Source organism: Bubalus kerabau, chromosome 16, assembly GCF_029407905.1.
Source record: "Bubalus kerabau isolate K-KA32 ecotype Philippines breed swamp buffalo chromosome 16, PCC_UOA_SB_1v2, whole genome shotgun sequence".
NCBI classification, from domain to species: Eukaryota; Metazoa; Chordata; class Mammalia; order Artiodactyla; family Bovidae; genus Bubalus; species Bubalus kerabau.
In genome coordinates, this window is record NC_073639.1 from 21,194,230 (window position 1) to 21,218,474 (window position 24,245).

Consider the following 24,245-nt stretch of genomic DNA (forward strand, 5'->3'; position numbering starts at 1 on the left):
AAATGACCTTATGGTCAATTCGTTGTGGGGTAAATCTGCTTCTGGCAAACATGTTCAGGATGAAAATACCAATGTGTAGAAAGTGACAGGAATCAGTATAAATATATAATTTATTTAAGCTTAGGCAAACCCCAACAAGGCAAATACTCTTCAAAATCTTGGGAAAAGGAAAGAGAGGCTTGCAGTCCATGATAGTGAAAATACTGGAGAAGAGTACTTAGGCTTCTTAAAATGCAGTTGAGTTATTTGAGCAAAATAAACTCCACCTAGATTGCTGGGAGGAGGCTCAGAGCTGTAGTCAGTCATGCAGGTCGATTACAGCTATGGAGATGGACAAGTCAACTAGGAAAGAGAAATTCTGTTCAAGTTTTTAGAAACTAAAGAAAGAATTCTGGAAAAGATGGGTCAGTAATTTCAGTGTCCATCCCCAGAAAGATCCCCCCTGAAATGAGTGACCAGATGAGTCTCTATGGAGTTAGAGATAAGAGATTACTATCTGAAGGCGCAAAGTAGCTGGATCTCCTTTTTCAGTGGTATTGCTGGAAGGCAGCTTTTCTAAACAAGCCACATATGTCACAAAGCAGCTGGTCATTGGACGTTGGAGAGTTGGAGGGAAAAGGAAGCTGCTGATTCCATGACTGACTGAACCCTGCACCCAAAGCATGACAGCGAACAGAGAGTTCTCTGTACACTGGGCTTGACGTTTGACCTCTGTGGTGGTCTCCTCATTTACAAAGTAATGATTGTCAGGACTGAAAGAAATAATTCAAGTTAAGTTCCTACAGTGGTGCCTGGCTCAGGAAGTGTTAGTTATCGTTGTCTCTACAATGACTAGGAACCCCCTGTACCTGACTCAGGCAGCATTTATACTATCAGGGTAGAGAAGGCACACTAAATGTGTCAGTTACACAAAGCTGGAAGAGACGGTCAGCATGTTGGAGGACAAAAACAAGATGGAAAAAAATAATATTAGAGGAGGGAATGATTGGTAATAATAAATTGATAGGGATAAATCAGAAGTCTAACATTTTTCAAAATTGTTAATTTATTTGCTCATTTTTGGCTGTGCTGGGTCTTTTGCTGCACAGGGGCCTTCCGTAGTTGGGATAAGCAGGGGCTACGCTCTTGTTTCAGAGCGTGGGCTCTAGGGCCTGTGGGCTCAGTAGTTGTGGCTCAGGGACTTAGTTGCCCAGAGGCATGTGGAATCTTCCCTGACCAGGGATCAAACCCCTTTCCCTTGCATTGGCAAGCGGATGCTTAACCAGTGGACCACCAGGAAAATCTCCAAAAGTCTTAAATTTTAAGAAATGATTGTAAAAGGACTGTATATCTGCATATACATGCATATAGTGGTTGCAGCTATGCTTTCTAAAGTCAGACAAATCTGAGTTCAAATCCTGGGCCTGCCACTTGCTGTTAATAGCTTATGGCCTTGAACACATTTCTTGAGCAAGCCCGGCCTTTTTCATCTGTAAAGTTGGGATAATAACGGTGCCCATCTCATAGAATTCTTGGGAGAGGAAAGTGAAATGCACATGGAAAGAAGTGAACAGAGGGTTTGTTGTTCAGTTGCTCAGTGCCTGCAGCACGTCAGGCTTTCCTGTCCTTCACAAAGCGAATGGTTCACGAATGTCTGTCATTATTTTCATGATTAGTATGAGTCAGTGTGCAGACGTCTTGAGGTTTAGTTGACTGTGTAGTCCAACTCCAGACTGAGGAGGATAAACAGCTGAATGCAGACTTAGGCTGTATTAGGGGAAGAGTCAGGAACAGTTCCACTCTTTTCCACAGTGGACAAAAGCCATCTGGAACTCTCTGTCCAGAGGCAGACTGATGGACGCATTAACACATAAGGTAGATGTGAATAAAAATAAAAAAGAGTATACAAACCATGTCATATGAGAAAGTTGAAAAAGACTTAGGGAGGTGTAGCCTGGGGAATATAAATTTGCCTTGAAAAGATAAGCTGGTGGGAAACAGGACAGCTGTCCTTAAAATCTGAGGGATTGTTGCAATGAAGATGCAGTAGACCTATTCTACTGAAGAGTCAGGAAGAGGAATAGTCCTACATCTTTTGTTGAGTCATAATCTCTGAGATCTGATAAGGACTGTGGAAATTTTCTTCCCCCAAAATGACATTGGCATGTGAACACATTTTATGTTGTATGCAGTTCATGAACTTGATGAACCTGGGTCTGCAGGTTAAGGGTCCTGACTGAAGTAAAAATGACAGGAGCACTTTCAGTGTTTCTGGAATGCCCTGGTGGGATGAGATGCCTCTGGCTGGGATGAGCTCCCCATCTCTGACTCTGAGGATGTTCAAGCAGGTGCTGGATCCTCTCCTATGTGGATGAGATAATCCCTGCTGTCCCTGTCAACCAATCCAGATCCTGTGATTCCTCTTTCCCCAAATCTGATTCATCTTGAGCTCTGCGCTCTGAGAATATGTATTTACAAAGTGTTTTCTGATTCCTGAAATACCTATTGACTTTAAGGGAGGAAGTAACAAGATTCTCTTTGGATTGAAACAGTGGTGATATAATGGCAGCTGTGTGCATGCTAAGTTACTCAGTCATGTCCAACTCTTTGTGACCCTATGGACTGTAGCCCATCAGGCTTCTCTGTCCATGGGATTCTCCAGGCAAGAATACTGGAGTGGGTTGCCATGCCCTCCTCCAGGAGATTTTTCCCAACCCAGGGACTGAATCTACGTCTCCTGTGGTTCCTGCATTGCAGGCTGATTCTTTACTGCTGAGCCACCGGGGAAGCCCTTAATGGCAGCTGGGTTAGGCTAAATTGAACTGAAGAAATATTTAACAGACCAGAAGCAACTAAAAAGGATTTCTAAAATGAATAATTTGAAGCACTCTCAAACATGTATTGGTCCAGTGGTTAAGACTCCATGCTCTAAATGTAGAGGGCATGGGTTCAATCGCTGGTCGGGGAACTAAGACCCCACATGCTGCAAGGTCTGGCACCAAATAAAATTAAATTTTTTTAAAAAATAGGCTTTAAAAACATGTATCAAGATTATTTCTGAACTTTAGCAATTATGATATTGAGGCCTAGTCACCGGACTTTTCTTATCAGTAGTGTTAGTCACTCAGTCATGTCTGACTCTGCAACCCCATGCATCGTAGCCCCCCAGCTCCTCTGTCCATGGAATTTTCCAGGCAAGAATACCGGAGTGGGTTGCTATTCCCTTCTCCAGGGGATCTTCTTGACCCAGGAATCAAACCCACATCTCGTACATTGGCAGGCAGACTCTTTACTGTCTGAGCCACAAGGGAAGCCCTTTGTATCAGTAACACTCATTTAATTTGTGCCAGCTGCTAATCTCCTGCTGCTACGGCTAAGTCACTTCAGTCGTGTCCGACTCTGTGTGACCCCATAGATGGCAGCCCACCAGGCTCCCCTGTCCCTGGGATTCTCCAGGCAAGAACACTGGAGTGGGTTGCCATTTCCTTCTCCAATGCATGAAAGTGAAAAGTGAAAGTGAAGTCGCTCAGTCGTGTCTGACCCTCGGCGACCCCACGGGACTGCAGCCTTCCAGGCTCCTCCATCCATGGGATTTTCCGGGCAGGAGTACTGGAGTGGGGTGCCATTGCCTTCCCCGAGCTGCTAATCTAAGAACCTTTAATTCTCACCTTTCGTGGGTCCTGATGTCAAGACCACTGGTGAATCTTCTAATTTGTCATCCTGCCTCCTAGAGGGGAAAGTGAGATCCAGAGAGGTTCACTCTCCCAAGGGCACATAGTATCCATACAAAGACTTTGAAACCAGACATCCTTATTCCAGAGCTTTTAACACCAATCCCACACAATATCTGGGTTTCAGCTTGTAAAAGGCTGATGTTTCAAGGGGACACTAAGCCTCGGGATGGGGTGGGGCTGTTGGGAGCACAGCACATCTCATATTGGTACTTCTGTGACTTCTAGGTGCCGCATGCCACGGGGACCTCACAGAGAAGCTCAAACTCCTGTACAAAATGCACGTCCTACCTGGTAAGTGAGCCACGCAGAGTAGCATGTGTACCTGTGACCCTGGCCTGGCTTGATGTCTTTTTTGGTGTGACCTGTTTGCCTCTTCTTTGATATACAAAAATCACTTATTGATCACTAAGAACGAACTGAACAGTATTATTCACAGGAGTTCCTGAATCAGCGGGTGCTTGGTTCAGTGGTCATTCATTTGTCCAAAGTGTGAGCTGCAGTAATAGAGCAGACTTTTGCAAGAGAACAAATAAATAGCACTTGGTAACTCCTGGGATTCTGAGTCTAGGGAGAGCAGTCTTACCTCTGACAGAGACAGTGCGAAAGATGGTGAGGTTTTTGAGTTCAGGTTTAAACCGGGTTGGCCACCAGTTGGAAATATCTAGCAAATACTAAAAAAGAAAGAAAGAGAGGGAGGGACACAGAAAGAAAGAGGAAGAGAGGGAGAGACAAAGTAGAGAGAGGAGGGAGGAAGGAAGGGGGATTAGCTCTAAGGATAGAGATAGGATAAAACTATAGATTTGGGAATTATCTAAAATTCGGTTCCTTAAAGCATCATTCCATAGGATTTAGGAAAGTTTCCAAAAAAGGAAAACGTGAAGGGACCCTTTGGTTAGGGGTTGTTATAAAGGAAGATGGAGTTAGAAATGGATGGAGCACCTCCCCCGTAAGGTTTTTGAGGCTGCGGGTTTTCCAGGCCCCTCAATGCTGTGACTCCCCTGTGTCGCTTCTTGAATAATTAAGCACACTTTCACTGAGTCATGGCCCTGCCAATATGAGAAGTGTCTCTCCTCTCTCTCCAGAGCCATCCTCTGATCAAGACGAGCCGGATTCTGCTTTTGAAGCGACTCAGTACTTCTTTGAAGACATCACCCCAGAATGCACACATGGTAAGTGACTTTTTCTCATCAGGCCCACTCTGTTTTTGTTCTACAGAGCCCTCTGTTGTTGGAAACCAAGTTGCCCCTAAATCTAGGCAGCCAAGGAAGTATATGAATACAGTTGCCTAATATGCTATTTTCTTTTCAGATTTTTGAACTTGAGTAACTATTGGGGTCAGGAAGATCCCCTGGAGAAGGGCATGGTAGCCCACTCCAGTATTCTTGCCTGGAGAATCCCCATGGACAGACGAGACTGGTGGGCTACAATCCATAGTGTTGCAAAGAGTCAGATACAACTGAAGTGACTTAGCATGCATGCAGCTGCTGGAGAGTGGGTACTTTAGCCCATCAAAAGGACCATGTATGACCGGGACTTCCTTTGTGGTCCAGTGGCTAAGACTTTGTGCTCCCAAGAAGAGGGTATGGGGTCAAACCCTGGTCAGGGAACTAGATCCTGTATGCCACAACTAAAGATCCTTCATGCTGTAACTAAGACCCAATTGCAGCCAAACAAACAAATAAAAGAAAAAGCATGACCTGTAGTCAGATATGCTGCTCTGTAACAGATGTCAGCAAACTTTGGACCAAATCTGGCCCACCACCTCTTTGTATGGCCTGTGATAATCTAAAATGTATATTAAAAAATTAAAATAATAGAAAATGTAAATGTTACTGCCTATAAATAAAGTTTTATTGGAACACAGCCAGGAACACAGCCAAGCTCATTCAATTATATATTGCCTATGGCTGTTCTCACACTGCAGTGATAGAATTGCCTCAGATATTTGCCATCTGGCCCTTTACAGAGAAAGTTTGCCAACCCCTGCTCTGTGTGGTTGTTAGGTTGACCCAGACATGATCTGGCTCACTGGGAATACCTCCAGATTAATATGTGAACTTGTTCTGTTTTGCCATGTGTGAATCTCAGCAGCATCTTTCCACTTGGCTGCTGCCATGCATTATTTACTTCATCATTATGGCAGCTTCCTAACTTCACCTGTTCGACAATCAGTGTGAGTTGTTCCTGGGTCCTTTTGCCTCTTAAATCTTACAGTCCCTAAGTGAGCACAGCTCAGACCTGCTTTTGAACGGTGAGCACCTAAGTGATTGAGTGGAGAGGAGTGAGAAGCAGACGCAGCCTTCTTATTGACATACGTGTTTCGGGCAGGAGCTCTGGTCAGGATGCTAGCTTTGTCTAGTAGCTTCGTGTATCTGGGAGCTTCAGGGTCCTTGTGGGAACATGGGAGATGAGAGCTGTCACCTTGGGTACAGTAAGGATTTAGTGAGATAATGTAGTAAGCCTTCCAGCATAGTGCTTTATCCGACTGTATTCTTCACATTGCTAGCAATCAACCCCACCTAGAGGTGTTTCTGTTTTCTCTTACACGTGCTAATAAACCTGTGGGTTTATCATGTAACATCCTCCTCCTTTTTTTCTAACTCTTCTGGCAGTGGTTGGATTGGACAGCAGAAACAAACACAGCGCAGATGATGGCTTTGTTACAGTGAGTCTAAAGCCGGACAGAGGTACAGACTCTCTCTGTGTTTCCCTTACTGCCGGTTCAACAGTTGCTTCTTGACCTTTGAACACTAATTTCTTGGCATTTGGATTTTAGGGAAGAGGGCGAATTCTCAAGAAAATCGTAATTATCTGAGACTCTGGACTCCAGAAAATAAATCCAAAGCAAAGAATGCAAAGGATTTACCAAAATTGAATCAGGTGAGTGCTCAACAGCACAATTCATTCATTTTTAAACCTTGAAGCTCTGTTTTCAGTCATAGATAAATGTAGAATAAGTATCCCTCAAAGATAATGGTAACTTGGAGCACTTATTTAGTACCTGTTTTAATGTATTTTGTCCATGCTTTTGTGCATTTAAAGTATGCTCTGTTATGAGGAAATGACCACCTCAGAAAATGGGAACCACAAAATATTGTGGTATTTTGAGAGTACATGCATTCTCATCCCAATCATTAAAAATACCCTCAGAGGAAAGGGAACCCTCCTACACTGTTGGCGATAATGTAAATTGGTACAGCTAGTAGGGAGAACAGTATGGAGGTTCCTGAAAAAAATTAAAAATAGAACTACCATACGACCCTGCAGTCCCACTCCTGGGCATATATCCAGAGGAAAACATCATCCATAAGGATATATGCACCACACCAGTGTTAATTGCAGCACTGTTTACAGTAGCCAAGACATGGAAGCCACCTCAATGTCCATCAACATGGGGATGGGTAAAGAAGATGTAATACCTTTATACGATGGAATATTGCCCAGCCATTAAAAAGAATGAAATAATGCCATTTGCAGCAACATGGATGGACCTAGAGGTTGTCATCCTGAGTGAAGAAAGTCAGACAGAGAAGGAGAAATATCATAAGACATGCCTTATGTGTCATTTCTAAAAAGAAACGACACAAATGTACTTACTTACAGAACAGAAAGAGACTCACAGACTGAGAAAACGAACTTACGGTTGCCGAGGTGGCGGGGGCAGGAGGCGGGCGGGATAGTTAGAGCGTTTGGGATGGTCTTGTACGCACTGCTATATTTAAAATTGATTATCGACAAGGACCTACTGTATAGCACATGGAACTCTGCTCAATGTTTTGTGACAGCCTGGGTGGGAGGGAAGTTTAGGGGAGAATGGATTCATGTATATATATGGTTGAGTCCCTTTGCTGTTCACCTGAAACTATCATAACATTGTTAATCGGCTATACCCTAAAACCAAAAAAAAAGTAAAAAAAAAACCCTCAGAGGGACTTCCCAGACAGTCCAGTGGTTAAGACTCTGTGCTTCCTATGCAGAGGACACAGATTCAATCCCTGGTAGGGGAACTAAGACCCATAAGCCTCATGGTGTGCCAAAAAACATTTTAAAATACCATCAGATATTCAAAAGACAAGCTCATGCCATTTTCAAACCACTGTACTCAGCTATAAATAGGTGTCTGACTTTTTTCCCTTAAACAGCTGAAACATAATGAGGAAGATAAAACCATGTAAATAATTTAAAATACAGGATGAAAATGCTTTTTATTAACAGAAGAAGAGATAAATTATCTGGGTAGAGGTAGAAAACATGACTTCTGGCCAGAGAAACCAGCAGATGTGTCATGGGAGAGAGGATTGGGCCAAATGCTGAAGTGTATAGGCATGAAATAAGATGAGGTCTACGATTTACTTAAAAGTCAGCAAGAAAGGATAAAGGAGTTAATTAAACATTTGTATAACAAAGGAACCACTAATAAAGACACCTGTAGTCGTAACCAAGAGGAAATCCTTTAGCATCTCCATTTCCAGGTTCAAATCCTGCTTGACTACAATCATAAAGCTAGTGGTAAAGAGCCCACACGCCAATGCAGGAGACACAGAGATGCAGATTCAATCCCTGGGTCAGGAAGAACTCCTGGAGGAGGAAATGGTAACCCACTCCAGAATTCTTGCCTGGAGAATCCCATGGATGGAGGAGCCTGGCGGGCTACAGTCCATAGGGTTGCAAAGAGTCAGACATGACTGAAGCGACTTAGCACACACACAATAAAGAGACTAAATCCACCATCCATCTCTTTAAATCTGCACATCCATCCACCCCACAATAGGACTTTTCTGGGATCTTGCAGGAGTCCTGATATTAAATGGCTTTGCAGTCCACTTGGGTCCTGGCTCTGTACTCCCTATGACATGGTCATGGTCTTGTGTTTTCCCCGATCACTTTTCAGGGGCAATTTATCGAGCTTTGTAAGACGATGTACAATATGTTCAGCGAGGACCCCAACGAGCAGGAGCTGTACCATGCCACGGCCGCGGTGACCAGCCTCCTGCTGGAGATTGGGGAAGTGGGCAAGCTCTTCACCCCCCAGCCTGCCAAGGAGGGCGGGGGCGGGGGCAGCGGGCCTGCCGGCCACCAGGGCCTCCCCGGCAGCGTGCTCTTCCCCAAGAAGGGGCCGAGCCAGCCTTACGTGCCCGAAGCCGCGGAGCCCCTCCCGGCCAGCTTGGCCGGGGCCGGTGAGGAGCACTCCCTGGGCGGACAGATGGAGGACATCAAGCTGGAGGACTCCTCGCCCCGGGACCACGGGGCCTGCTCCTCCATGCTCATCTCCGACGACGATACCAAGGACGACAGCTCCATGTCCTCCTACTCGGTGCTGAGTGCCGGCTCCCACGAGGAGGACAAGCTGCACTGCGAGGACATCGGCGAGGACACGGTCCTGGTGCGCAGCGGCCAAGGCACTACGGCGCTGCCCCGAAGCACCAGCCTGGACCGGGACTGGGCCATCACCTTCGAACAGTTCCTGGCCTCTCTCCTGACCGAGCCGGCCCTGGTGAAGTACTTCGACAAGCCTGTGTGCATGATGGCCAGGATCACCAGTGCAAAAAACATCCGGATGATGGGCAAGCCCCTCACCTCCATCAGTGACTATGAGATCTCGGCCTTGTCCGGCTGAATCCGGCACCTTCTCTGGGGACCGGGAAAGTGGGGGGCGGGGGGCGGGGTCTTTTTTTATGTTCTGTGTTGGGGCTTCAGTCTTCCTTTTAAATTAAATATTTATTAGTACCCGGCTTGAAGCCTAGTGTTTTCATAATATAATACAATGAAAAGCTGTTGGAGAAATACTTAAACACCTCCATGTAGGTACAGTTCCACTCTCTTGTTGGGGGGAGGGGGATTTACCAGAATGCAGTGAATTCCAAAAAAAAAAGATGACTCTGTCCGTGATACGTGTGTATTTATAACTTCTTAATCTTGCTGTTGAGCTGTATACATAGTGCTGTTTAAACGCTAAATAAGGCAGCAGCTGTTGTGTATTCGGGCTTTTTGAATAAAATTAGAGCTGTAAGGAAAGTGAAATGCCACAGAGAGAGAGAATGTTCTTAAATGGTGTAGGCATTGTCAGCTGGGGTAAATTCTGTACCACTTAAAGGGAGCATTAAAGCTATTTTTTAAGATTTGAAATATATTTCATAAAAGTCCTCTATTCAAAAAGCATATTCTGCAGGCATTCCCATTTGAGATTCTAAGCAGTTAGGAAAGTATAAGTGGTTTTTATGTGATGCCAGAATAACACCTCTATTTGATCAGTTTGGGCAAATACCAGACCAAACTGCATTGAAAAACTGATGATTTAAGTGAGCTGGCCGGAATTCGGGGGGAAATGAACAGTCTTTTGTGACAGAGAATCTGAAAGTGGCAACAAAAATGATAAGAGGGCTCAGAATTTGGGGGGTGGGGTGGGGGTGGGGGCAGAGTGAACGTACTGATGCTTCTTATACTGAATTTTCAGCTTCTTGTTACTCATTGCAAATACAGCAAAAAATAAAACAGTAAACTTTACCATTTCCGTGCTCTCCATAGGTTCAAGATATCATACCATGTATCACATATGACCATCTTTCCAGTTAAATCAATGTAGAGATAATGTAAAATGAAAAAAACTCTGCAGGATCACGTAACTGAATGTGTAAAGCGGAACTTGACACTTTATATAAGAGAATAGTATGCTCTATTTACTGAATGGACTTGGAAATGAAAACTGTCGCACCTGCACTTTGTATTTTCGCTTCTTTTTTATTACTGTTACGGTTTTGTCTTTTACAGATGTTGTAGTTTTTTTCTTCTTATTGTTGAATTCATAATCATGGTCACATTTTCTTTGCATATTCAGAATATTCCTGCCAATACATTCCTTTATTTTAGAATCCATTGTGTCCTTATTTTTAGCTGTTGCTGCTATTTTTAATTTTGTTTACAGAATGATTTTTTTAAACTGTCCAATGATGTAGTGTTAACCTCAAATAGGATAAATGTGAACAAATAAAATACATGGATACTCAAATGTGGCTTTTATCTCAGTACTTCAGTTCCTGTCTATGGTGATAACATTATTCTTTTGAACACTTTGCAGGGGAAATTATGTTTGACAACCATTTTGGCTAAGGAAACAAATTTTTATAGGCAAATATTTTGAGATAAGAAATATAGTTTGGGGAATTCCCTGGTGGTCCAGTGGTTGAGCCTTGGTGCTCACTGTGGGGGCACAGGTTCAATCCCTGGTGTGGGAACTAAGATCCTACAAGCTGCACAGCATGGCCAAAAAAAAAAAAGAAAAGAAATATACTGTGTAGTGGTGTGCACATGAATGTAAAATAAGAGAATCACTGTTGGTCATCTAATTTTCTTAACTCATACTACATAAGTGATGAAAGGGTGAAAATCCCTCTGTAACACCATTTGGTATGTATTTCATTGAGTAGTCATTTGATTTGAAGGTTGTTATATATTATTCTGTCATTGTTTCTATCACCTAAAGATACCTTGGGAAATAAGTTTATAAAGTCTGATACTCTTATCTCCAAAAATCAAAGATGGGTATCAGAGGGAAATGAGTGTGTGTTTTAATGTAATGTAGACTCACCCTAGATACGTGAGTTTAATAGAGTTTTGCCAAGAGAACGCACTGGTCATAGCAAACACCTTCTTCCAACAACACAAGAGGAGACTCTACTCATGGACATCACCAGATGGTCAATACCGAAATCAAATCGATTATATTCTTTGCAGCCAAGATGGAGAAGTTCTATACAGTCGGGGAAAAAAAAAGACCGGGAGCTGACTGTGGCTCAGATCATGAACTCCTTATTGCCAAATTCAGACTTAAATTGAAGAAAGTAGGGAAAACCACTAGACCATTCAGGTATGACCTAAATCAAATCCCTTATGATTATACAGTGGAAGTGACAAATAGATTCAAGGGATTAGGTCTGATAGACAGAGTGCCTGAAGAACTATGGGCAGAGGTTCATAACACTGTACAGACGGCAGGGATCAAGACCATCCAGAAGGAAATGAAAGGCAAAAAGGCAAAATAGTTGTCTCAGGAGGCCTTACAAATAGCTGTGAATAGAAGAGAAGCGAAAGGCAAAGGAGAAAAGGAAAGATATGCCCATTTGAATGCAGAGTTCCAAAGAATAGCAAGGAGAGATAAAGCCTTCCTCAGTGATCAATGCAAAGAAATAGAGGAAAACAATAGAATGGGAAAGACTAGAGATCTCTTCAAGAAAATTAGAGATACCAAAGGAATATTTCATGCAAAGATGGGCACAATAAAGGACAGAAATGGTATGGACCTAACAGAAGCAGAAGATATTAAGAAGACGTGGCAAAAATACACAGAAAAACTACACAAAAAAGATCTTTATGACCCAGATAATCATGATGGTGTGATCACCAACCTAGAGCCAGATATCCTGCAATGCGAAGTCAAGTGGGCCTTAGGAAGCATCACTATGAACAAAGCTAGTGGAGGTGATGGAATTCCAGTTGAATTATTTAAAATTCTAAAAGATAATGCTGTGAAAGTGCTGCACTCAATATGCCAGCAAATTTGGAAAACTCAGCAGTGGCCACAGGACTGGAAAAGGTCACTTTTTTTTTTTTAGTTCAAATGGCAATTTTTATTTTATTTTTTTAATTAATTAATTTATTTATTTTACTTTACAATAAAGGCAATGCCAAACAATGCTCAAACTACCACACAATTGTACTCATCTTACATGCTAATAAAGTAATGCTCAAAATTCTCCAAGCTAGGCTTCAACAGTATGTGAACTGTGAAATTCCAGATATTCAAGCTGGTTTTAGAAAAGGCAGAGGAACCAGAGATCAAATTGCCTACATCTGCTGGATCATCAAAAAAGCAAGAGAGTTCCAGAAAAAAAAATCTATTTCTGCTTTATTGACTATGCCAAAGCCTTTGACTGTGCGGATCACAACAAATTCTGAAAGAGATGCCTGACTTGCCTCGAGAAATCTGTATGCAGGTCAGGAAGCAACAGTTAGAACTGGACATGGAACAACAGACTGGTTCCAAATCGGGAAAGGAGTACATCAAGGCTGTATATTGTCACCCTGCCCATTTAACTTATATGCAGAGTACATCATGAGAAATGCTGGGCTGGATGAAGCACAAGCTGGAATCAAGATTGCTGGGAGAAATATCAACAACCTCAGATATGCAGATGACACCACCCTTATGACAGAAAGCAAAGAACTAAAGAGCCTCTTGATGAAAGTGAAAGAGGAGAGTTAAAAAGTTGGCTTGAGGCTCAACATTCAGAAAACGAAGATCATGGCATCTGGTCCCCTCACTTCACGGCTAATAGATGAGGAAACAGTGGCAGACTTTATTTTTCTGGGCTCTAAAATCACTGCAGATGGTGACTGCAGCCATGAAATTAAAAGACACTTGCTCCTTGAAAGAAAAGTTATGACCAAACTAGACAGCATATTCAAAAGCAGAGACATTATTTTGCCAACAAAGGTCCGTCTAATCAAAGCTATGGTTTTTCCAATGGTCATGTATGGATGTGAGAGTTGGACTATAAAGAAAGCTGAGTGTCGAAGAATTGATGCTTTTGAACTGTGGTGTTGGGGAAGACTCTTGAGGGTCCCTTGGACTGCAAGGAGATCCAACTAGTCCCATCCTAAAGGATATCAGTCCTGAGTATTCATTGGAAGGACTGGTGCTGAAGATGAAACTCCAATACTTTGGCCACCTGATGTGAAGAACTGACTCATTTGCAAAGACCCTGATGCCGGGAAAGATTGAAGGCGGGAGGAGAAGGGGACGACAGAGAATTAGATGGTTGGATGGCATCACTGACTCAATGGACATGAGTTTGAGTAAACTCCGGGAATTGGTGACGGACAGGGAGGACCGGCGTGCTGGAGTCCATGGGGTTGTAAAGATTTGGACACAACTGAGCAACTGAACTGAGATAAGTGAGAGGAGCCAGACTTTTCCATTATCATTGAGAACAGAATTATAAATGAACAGTACATCACCCTGAAAACATGTTTCTCTTGATGCTCTGTTGTAATACTGTCCCTATTTGTTCAAACAGCTCACCATGGTTTTATCCCAGCATCAATATATTTTACAATGGCAATTTCTAGTCTGTTTGCTTCTAAAGGCTGCACGTGGAGGAGCCCTGAGCCTTTGAGTTGGTTATTGCCAGTTCAACCTGTGAGTCCGTCTTGTTAGCGTCTTCCTTCTCTGGCCTCCAGAAGGCAAATAGGGCATTTCAAACAGCATTAAACTTCCTCTCAAGTTTCTAATGGTTGTGTTATGTCTTTTTAGTATTTCTATGGGTTATTCTCTTTGATTTCAGTGTATTATGAGTGACCATCTTCTTTGAATGGTCACTTCCCCTGTGATGCTAATAACTATCACACCATCCCCAGTGATGGGCTCAATGTCTCTATGGTCATAGACTTGATCTGGCATCCCAGTGGGCTTCCAGCCCCAGAGCACTGGGCACTGGTCTTAGTGAAGCTTTCAGATTCATGTATGTGTTCTAAGTCACTACATTTGCGTCCAACTCTGTGCAAACCTATGGACTATAGCCCACCAGGCTCCTCTGTCCATGGGATTCTTCAGGCAAGAATACTGGAGTGGGTTGCCATTTCCTCCTCCAGGGGATCTTCCCAACCCAGGAATCAAACCTCATGTCTCTTGCCTCTCCTGCATTGTCGTGTGGGTTCTTTACCACTAGCGTCGCCTGGGAAGCCCGGAGCTTTCGTATATGAAAACTCAAAAGAGAAGTTTACTGCTGGGGGAAACAGAGAGAGACCATTTGGAGCCTGAATGCTGGGCAAATGAGTGCCGCCAGAGAAACCACAGATCTAGCCACATCCTCCCATCCTGGCATTACTTCAAGTCTGGGTGGGAGGTGGGTAAGCTGTGTGCGCATGCCACCATAGGAGCCACGGACAACGAGAAGGTTCACTGCCAACAGCATCCTCATCCCCACCAAAGGATGCAGACCGGGAACCCTGGCGGCCACGCAGAGGGCAGCTCCCAGTACGTTCCTGTCCTAGTCAGTAGCGAGGGTGGCTAGAGGTCTCCTCACTCCCCTGTCCCCAGACATGCAGCAGCTTGGCCTGGTTTCTGACAGAAGCTTTGTCAAGGGGACTTCAACTCAGAGCTTGCTCAGTTCAAGAATCTAACAGTGAACCTCGTGGGGAGTCCTGGTCACTGCCTCATTCTATACCTCCTCTGTATGTTCTTCATGACCCGTCCTATAAGACGGCTCTTTCGTTACAGCATCAACTTCTAACCTGAAAAGAATAGCAGTTGATGTGGTGAGTACAAAGCATTTCATGCTGTTTTCTGCTTTAAAATGACTCGTTTACCTAATGTTTCAGGCCCTATGTCTTTTGTTTAAGATATTCTTGACAGTCCAATTCTTTAAAAAAAAAAAAAAAAGCTTACACAGCCAGACAAAGGAATTTATAAGGAGACGCAAAGTGAGGAGAGGAGGTGGGGCCTGGGAAGCTGTCCCTGTGAGCTTAGGACTAGCTCAGATGGAGACATCTGGGTCTGCTCAGTGTCTCCGGGAGTAGACGGCTAAGGGCCAAGCTGTGGACTATTTGGGCTTTCTGGATTCACAACTGCTTCCCCTCCTCTACTTCACAGGGAGACCAAGATCTGTAAACAAAAATCCTGTAGCTGTTCTTAGAATTCCTCAAGGGCAAAGTATTGGCTAGACTAATGCCAGGACCGGGTTGACAATAATCTATCATTTAGTGAATTCACTTATTTTATGACTGAATACCATCTACCGTGTATCAGATTCTGTCACACTTCAGAAACTAGACTACTTTCTCCTCATAACCTGTCCGCCTTTGTTATTTCTTAGTTTAATTGGTAATAACAATATCCATCCAGTACCTGAAGCCAGAAACAAGTCATCTTTGATTCCTCCTGCCTGCCTATGACCCACCTCTAGTTACTGAAGTCAATCCATTGTTTCTTTCTGAGCACCTTTTAATCTCTGTTCCTCTGTCTATTCTCAGTTACACTTTCTTAGTTCAGCTCTGTATTCATCTGAATGTCCAAGAGGGTTTTATTATTATATTAATTAATATTATATTAATTATTATATTATATTAATATTTGATCTATCCTCCTCACTGCAGTGTGGAAGACCCAGGTTCCATCTGTGGGTTGGTAAGAGCCCCTGGAGAAGGAAATGGCTACCCACTCCAGTATCCTTGGCTGGAGAATTCCATGGACAGAGGAACCTGGTGGGCTACAGTCCATGGGGTTGCAAAGAGTTGGACATGACTGAGCGTGTCTTGATTGATTGGCAGGTGGATTCTTTACCACTAGCACCACCTGGGAAGCCCAGATGGAAGATTATCTGTGGATTTATAGTCCCTGACTCTGGCAGCTCCAAGGTGACTCTCCTTAATTGGGGTCTATTTCCCCAATGACTTAGCAGTAAAGAATCCACCTGCAGTGCAGAAGGCACAAGAGAGACGGATTCAATCCCTGGGTTGGGAAGATCCCCTGGAGAAGGAAATGGCTACCCACTCCAGTGTTCTTGCCTGGAAAATCCCATGGACAGAGGAGCCTGGCAGGGCTACAGTCCATGGGGTCACAAAGAGTCGGACACGACTGAGCATGCTTGCATATATTCTTTTACCAGTCGGAAGGCAGTCATCAGAGTAGACCTCTGGCTATCGGTTAGTCTGAGTGGGATAAAGATTTGATTACAGTACAGGTTGCTGGATTGTAGCCAGTCTATGTGCCCTTCACACCCTCCAGTTACTCTTCTAAGCTGACGCTTACACAGTCTTTCTAAACCTTCAGTGTAATCACGTTTTCTTCGACTTCAAATCTCTTCAACTTCCTACACCATAATATGTGCTCATATTGCATCTGACTCTTTGCAATCCCGTGGGCTGTAGTCCGCCAGGCTCCTCTGTCCATGGGGTTTCCCAGGCAAGAATACTGGAGTGGGTTGCCATTTCCTTCTCCAGGGGATCTTCCCGACCTAGAGATCAAACTCATGTCTCCTGCATTGGCCGACGGATTCTTTACCACTCAGCCGCTAGGGATGTCTGATTTTAAAAAAGCATATAAAAATGTTTATAATTTATAATAAGTTAAATATAATTATAAATTTATAATTTATAATAAGTTACTGCTTGTTTCTCCATAGACTAACTTCTCAGCACTTATTGATATTCCAAGGGGCAAGGAACGTAAAATGTATGAGGGATAAAATTTATTTTTCCCATTTGCTGGTTTTTGTGTATGATTTACAGCTTCCTTTGTCATACTGTCAACATCTATGAACCATGTGCAATATTTCAGTCCCTCCAACAACTCTTGCCCCAAATTTAGACCTAAGAATGAGAAATAGAGGATAGTATAGACATGTGAAGTTTTGCACATCTTTGTGTTATTAAATTTCATCAAAAGACAAAAAGAGGGTTTAGCATCACATATTGGGACATTCTTCCTCTGTAATTTGTATTGAAACGTCAGCTATTTCCAGCATAATACAACACAATATCTCTTCTCAATATGAGAAAGACCTGTATGTCAGAACAAGGGGAAAATAAGGGAGAGACATTTGAATTCACTGGATCCTTCTTGGAGAAATCAATCAAAGAGATGTTCATTTAAGCTGAGAAGACCTTTGAGAGAGTCTATGAGAAAAAAAGCATAATATATTTTGGGGTGTTACCCTGGGTTATTTCTTCAAGAGCTGGTAACATAAAGAAGATGCAGCATGCAATAAGGGAATTTGTGATACCTGCTTAAGTGAAGTTAACAATCAGGTATACTGACTTCTTTAAGCAACACATGAGATGCCTTTGAAAATGAAGTAGAAGATGGAGTCGCTTTAAAAATACACACAAGTTGACATGGAGGTTTCAGAATCTCCTTTGGAATTCCATTTTCTTTCCAAATGGGCAGAGCAAGAAGAATGATTTTTAGGGACTTCCCTGGTGGTCGGTGGTTAAGAATCCACCTTCCAGTGCAGGGGACATAGATTTGATCCCTGATTGGTCGGGAAACTAAGATCCCATGGTGCCTCAGGGCAACTAAAGTTGTACACCACAACTGGAGAGAAGCCTGCACGCCAAATGAAAGATCCTTCATGCCACAACTAAGACCCAGTGCGGCCAAAGAAGCCTAAATATTTTTTTAAAAGCTGGGAAAGTCTTCGTGTTTAATTTGCTGTTGTTTAGTCGCTAAGTAGTGTTCGACTCTTGCAACCCCATGGACTGTAACCCCCCCAGGTTCGTCTGTCCATGGAATTTTCCAGGCAAGAATACTGGAGTGGGTTGCCGTTTCCTTCTCCAGGGGATCTTCTCGACCCAGGGATAAAACCCAGGTCTCCTGCATTGGCGGGCGGGGTCTTTACTACTGAGCCACCAGGGAAGCCCCTTCCTTTATTAACAAACTTCTATTTCCCTCATGGTAATATTATTGTGAGATTGAAGCTCATTTGTCTTACAAAGTTTTACACACATCTATGTATATACACTGGAGAAGGCCATGGCACCCCACTCTAGTACTCTTGCTTGGAAAATCCCATGGATGGAGGAGCCTGGTAGGCTGCAGTCCATGGGGTCGCTAGGAGTCGGACGTGACTGAGAGACTTCACTTTCACTTTTCACTTTCATGCATTGGAAAAGGAAATGGCAGCCCATTCCAGTGTTCTTGCCTGGAGAATCCCAGGGACAGGGGAGCCTAGTGGGCTGCCGTCTATGGGGTCACATAGAGTCGGACACAACTGAAGCGACTTAGCAGCAGCAGCAGCAGCAGCAGCAGAATGTATATACACGCACTTTTTTTTTTTCTTTTTAAAATTCTTTTCCTATTTAGGTTATGACAGAATACTAAGCAGAGTTCCCTGAGCTATACATTAGGTCTTTGTTGGTTGTTTATTACATACACACATTTTAAAAAGTAGACCAAACTAAAAGTATTCCCTGATTTCATTTTTTCCTAAGTGTCAGAGAGATTGTTCCATATCAGTTTAAATTTAATTCACTTATTTTAATGGCAGGATAGTTTCCATAGAAAGAGAGTGTTCTATATTTTATTTAACCACATACTCCTCCTCCCTCCCAGCTGATGGACTTTCCACTATGATAGATTCATTTTATTATAAACACTGTGTCAATGAATATCATTGCAAAGAGATTTGGATAATATGTAGGAATATTCATTTGGGACAGAATTGAAGGAGAAAAAGCATGGGATTGAAGCATATACCCATGAACACTGTAACAAACCCTGCCAAGTTCCTTCCCAAATAATTAACTTGCTCACACTCCCATCAACAACCAGGGCTCTCTCCTCACACACGTTCACTGACATTGGAGGTTAACCATCTTCCAATTTTTACTAATCTAATAGATAAAAGATGATATTTCATCTCAATTTGGATTTCTATCATAGTAGGGAAGTTGAATATTTTTTGAAGTATTTACTGGTTCTCTCAATTTCTTTTGTATTTCTCTTCTACATTTTGGTGTCATGCATTCTATAATCATCTGTCGTTTTCTTAGGTACCAATTCTGTTACCTGTTTTCTATCTGACTTCTGTTTTTTATTTGTCTAGTTGTAAATGCCACTCATTATGGCAACGATGAGAGAATACAATGAAAGACAGTGAGGAGGTTATTAAGCGTAATGAATTGCTTCACCCTCTCTGAAGACCAATGACCTTCGAAATAAGAGGAGTATTTTTAAATTTCTTTCTTCTTCTTCTTCTTTAGTCTTAATAGCCACTTGTATTTGCCACAGAGCAAACCTGATGCAAAATCTCTGCTTAGTTGCTTCCCACATACTTAATTAATAACTATTCTACTGTATCCCACTAGAGGGTAATGTTGGGCTAAAGACCAATCCCTGTGACTAACTTTGAGGCCCACGTTCAACATATTCTGGTTAAAGTTTTACATCTCTAGTAAAAACTAAAAGGATACATTGCCCTTAACTGCTCAATACAGTTAGGGCAGAAAAGGAGGGCAGAGCTGTGAATTCAAGTGTAATAACTCAAAACATATCAAGAAAAGCTTGATAGAAGCATCTGCTCAGGTCACACTCTGCAGAGACAACGTCAGGAAGCCAAAGGATCAAAGGAAGAAAAGATTACATGCAGGAGAGATGATGTCCTCCATGACGCAAACATTACCTAACATGAAATATCTCCAGAGGATTTTCTTTCTGCTTAGGATGTGGTTTCCTCTCGGGTTCGTGGCCTTAAACTGGCAACATTCGCTTATACAGCCATGCCAGGGCCAGGCGGTCCTCAGGGGCTCAGTGCCCTTGGCTAGCACACCTCTGCCACCTCCCATCGGGCTGGCCTGAATCACAGATAACTTCTGATGGCTTCCCCTGACAGTCAGAAGCTCAGGAAAAGCGTGTACAAAAATCACGTCCCAAAGCGCAGTCCCGGTCATCCTCCAAAAGGTCCTGCCCCTCTCCAAAGGCACTTCCGTCTACCGCACTTTGTATTTTCTCTGAAAAAGAGACGCTTGCAAAAGCTCCGTTAAAAACATGAAAGGTCTGATTGAAGAAACAAAGGTCAAAATGATCCACGTGCAATGTGACAGTCATTCAAAAAGTAAACGGTGCTACTTCTAAAATAATAAAACCTTAACCTTGACGGAGGGCTCAATCCCAAGTGGCCCTTCTACCAAGAAAGCTCACAGACAGCGACACCTGCAGACAAAGCTGGGTAATGCTCTTTCTTAGTTTGGCAAGGGCGGGCGGGCGTGAGGGGCAGAGAAAGAGAAACAGGAGAGAAAGACAGATACGTTCCCTGTGTGAAATAGCTAGGCCAGGTTTCAAATTCGGTGAGTCTAGTCCCCTTGGAAATGTTCACGTCCTATTTCCGACTGGCACCTCTGGCTGTGATGGTCAGGGAAGGGGTGGCGCTGACTGAGTCAGGACCAGAAGGTGGGACGACCACGGGCTTACCTCCCCTCATACATTCTCTGCTGCTCTCCCTCCCCTATCTTACAGACGGAGTCTTTGGAAACCGAAGGAGATCCTCCACTCCCACTTTAAAGTCTCTAACCTGAGAGCTTGGGGGAAAAAAAAGAAGAAGGAGTCGACGAAGCAGAGGGTGGGTCAGTGGAACCACCTCTTATGGGAAGAAGCATCTCCCCGCCACACAAACCTCTGCCCTTTCCTACTGACTCCCTTTTCTATCTTCCCTCTCTCCTCCCCTCTGATTGCAGCTGCCATGGAAACTCTGTGGGAATAAAAGCAAACCTGGAGAGTTTAGAGACCCCTCAGGTTCCTAAGAGGAATGAATTAAGAAATTCAGTAAAACCACTCAATGAAGCTAAGCTTGTGGACAGACTTGGCCCCAGTCATCTGTCCCTTCCCCCTGCCTGTATTTAAAAATATATATTATTTAATATAATACTACCTGAAAAATGTCACGAATCAGAGAGCCATTTGGGTTCAGTCCTGTGCCCAGACATGAGCACCTAGTGTCCTGTCTTGGGCCCCATGCTTTGTCCACTATGTGAGTCCTAGAGCTCCCTACCCACCGCTCCAGGAGGACCATGGAGACTGGTGTGTGGAATTGCATTACCTTCACCATCTCCATCACACCCCAGACCTGACCCTGTTATTCTCGGCTGAATCTTTTTCCCCATCCTGCTGAGATGTGGGCACCCTAGAGCACCAAGGTGTCTGTGAGTTGCTGTTGGGAAGACTGTTTACAGAGCTATGATGTATGAGCTGAGGTGTCACACCATATGCACAATGCCTCTCCTGTGAGAAATGGGGGGTGATAAGTTGTGTTCTCAATCTCCAATTCATGTCCCATTGACTATAGCCCACCAGGCTCCTCTGTCCATGGGATTTCCCAGGCAAGAATACTGGAGTGGGTAGCCATTCCCTTCTCCAGGGGATCTTTCCCACCCAGGGATTGAACTCAGGTCTCCTGCATTTCAGGCAGATTCTTTACCATTGGATACTTTGCGATATGTTGAGGCATGTGTTAGGCATAAATACTGAATCGAGGTTTCTATTTGAGAATTGCTAGTGGTGTTGGAGAAGACTCTTGAGAGTCCCTTGGACTGCAAGGAAATCCAACCAGTCCATTCTAAAGGAGATCGGTCCTGGGTGTTCTTTGGAAGGAATGATACTAAAGCTGAAACTCCAGTACTTTGGCCACCTCATGTGAAGAGCTGACTCATTGGAAAAGACTCTGATGCTGGGAGGGATTGGGGGCAGGAGGAGAAGGGGACAACAGAGGATGAGATGGCTGGATGGCATCATCGACTCGATGGACGTGAGTTTGAGTCAACTCTGGGAGTTGGTGATGGAGAGGGAGGCCTGGCGTGCTGCAGTTCATGAGGTCTCAAAGAGTCGGACACGACTGAGCGACTGAACTGAACTGAACTGAACAGTGCTTTTCTCTACAGCCCAGATGGGAGCATTTCCCCAGGCAACCTTCCGTCCCCGGCTGCTTGTGTCCGAGTATTTCTCCTTATCACACACTAGACAGATGGGGGCGGGTGTCCCCCTCTCTCCTACCTGTGACCGCAGGCCACCTCTCTCTCAAGAAACATTAGAGTTCATTTAAAAACGGAAATTTAAACTTCTCTGCCTCTTCTCACTATTTACAATAAGAAGAAGCCATTTTGTTTTTAACTGGCAGTAATCATGGCTCAATTTGTACCAATGATATTGAAATATAAGCTTATGGCTAGAGCATACGGTACAGCCTAATTAGTTTCACAGAGATTTTGATTTAGAATGCCTCATATACGAAAACCAAAAATTCAGAAAATGTATGCAAAAGATGCTTTACTTGTTTCAGATCATTTGATATTCATAAAGATTTCTAGTACAAATCAATTTTTACAATCCAGATAAACTAATTTATGTTTAAAGGTATGAATCTATTTTAATTTTTCTAGTTAAACAATAACTTCTAATACTATAAGGATCAAGCATCTGCTCACCCTTCTTAATCTTTAAAAAGATATGTTGTTAACTATATGATTCTACTTCTGGGTACAATAGATTATCTGTGTCGGATTGACTCTATTCAAGAACAGCTAGAAAAGCTGGATAAAATACCAAAACTGAAAACAAAGAAACTATGAAGGCATGAGGAAACGATCAAGGCAGCTAGGACTTCAGGGACTAAGGTCCTGGAAAGAATGAATGTGCATGGAGGTGATCCCAATGTGCATGGAGATGTTTAGCTTTTCTCCTTAGAATAAGGTAAAGAGGTGCAGGGTAAAGAGGCTGAGAAGCTAAGCAAAAACCAGTGGTGGCAAAGAGGCAAAAGTGCTGAGCAGAGTTTTCAGTCGTCTCTCTCAGGCTGGAGAGACAAAAACTGGAATGCAGGAATGATGCAGCAGCCAGGCCTTGAGGAGCGCAGACCCTGGAGAGGATGTGAGCAGTGAGAAGTAAATTCCATGCTGGTTACTCCTTTGCCTTCGAGGTTTCTTCTGATTCCCAAGCAGCATGTGGGTGATGTAAATCAGAGAAAGACAAGTATCATATCACTTACACGTTGAATCTATTAATAAAAAATGATAAAGGGACTTTGCTGATGGTCCAGTGGTTAAGAACTGTACTTCCACTGTGGGGTGGGGAGGGGAGAGGGGGGCCTGGGTTCAATCCCTGGTCCAGGAACTAGGATCTGCATGCCACGTGGCACAGCCAAAAAAGAAATTTAAAAATATTAAAAACTTTTAAATGATAAAAACGAAATTATTTACAAAACGGAAATAGACTCTGAGACGTAGAAAACGAGCTTATGGTTACTCGATGGGAAAAGCGGGGAGAGGGATGCTAACAAACAAGGACCAATATATAGCACAGAGAGCTGTATTCAATCCTGTAATAACAATGTATAATGGAAAAATATCTGAAAATGATTTATATATATGTATAGGTGAATCACTTTGCTGTATACCTGAAACAATGTAAATCAATTATACTTGAATTTAAAGAAAAGAAGTTTTGAGCCAGAGAGTTTAGCAAAGAAGCTAAACAGGGCACATCTCAAAATGGCAATGGCCCAGAAACCTGGAGTAGAGCGTTAAGGGACAGTTTCTAAGTAAACCTCCATGCAAGCTATTTCATTATGAAATCTAGCAGGGCAAAGAAATCCCCCCTGGAGAGCCATCAAAGGTCATTCTAAAGAATCTCCTTAAAAAAAACTAGGAATAAAACCACCATATGACCCAGCAATCCCACTACTGGGCATTACCCTGAGGAAATCAAAATTTAAAAAGACACATGTACCCCAGTATTCACCGCAGCACTATTTACAATGGCTAAGACTTAGAAACAGTCTAGATGTCCACTGACAGATGAATGGATAAAGAAGCTGTGGTACATATATACAATGGAATATTACTCAGCCATGAAAAAGAATGTGTTTGAGTCATGTCTAACGAGGTGGATAACCTAGAGCCTATAGTACAGTGTGAAGTTAAGTCAGAAAGAGAAAAACAAATGTTTTATACTAACACATACATATGGAATCTGGAAAGACAGTACTGATGGAA

At 43.2% G+C, this 24,245-nt stretch overlaps 1 protein-coding gene across 2 annotated transcripts in view; it reads left to right on the forward strand.

The window, feature by feature from the left end:
* TBC1D9 (TBC1 domain family member 9) overlaps positions 1-10,719 on the forward strand; it is a 132,072-nt gene extending 121,353 nt beyond the window's left edge. For both annotated transcript variants that reach the window (XM_055550730.1, XM_055550731.1), the window contains exons 17-21: positions 3,939-4,004; positions 4,796-4,882; positions 6,326-6,400; positions 6,490-6,593; positions 8,605-10,719. In XM_055550730.1, coding sequence (XP_055406705.1) covers positions 3,939-4,004; positions 4,796-4,882; positions 6,326-6,400; positions 6,490-6,593; positions 8,605-9,330 — 1,058 coding nt within the window. In that variant the 3' untranslated portion in view covers positions 9,331-10,719. The remainder of the gene's footprint in view (positions 1-3,938; positions 4,005-4,795; positions 4,883-6,325; positions 6,401-6,489; positions 6,594-8,604) is intronic.
* Positions 10,720-24,245: the final 13,526 nt, after the last annotated feature.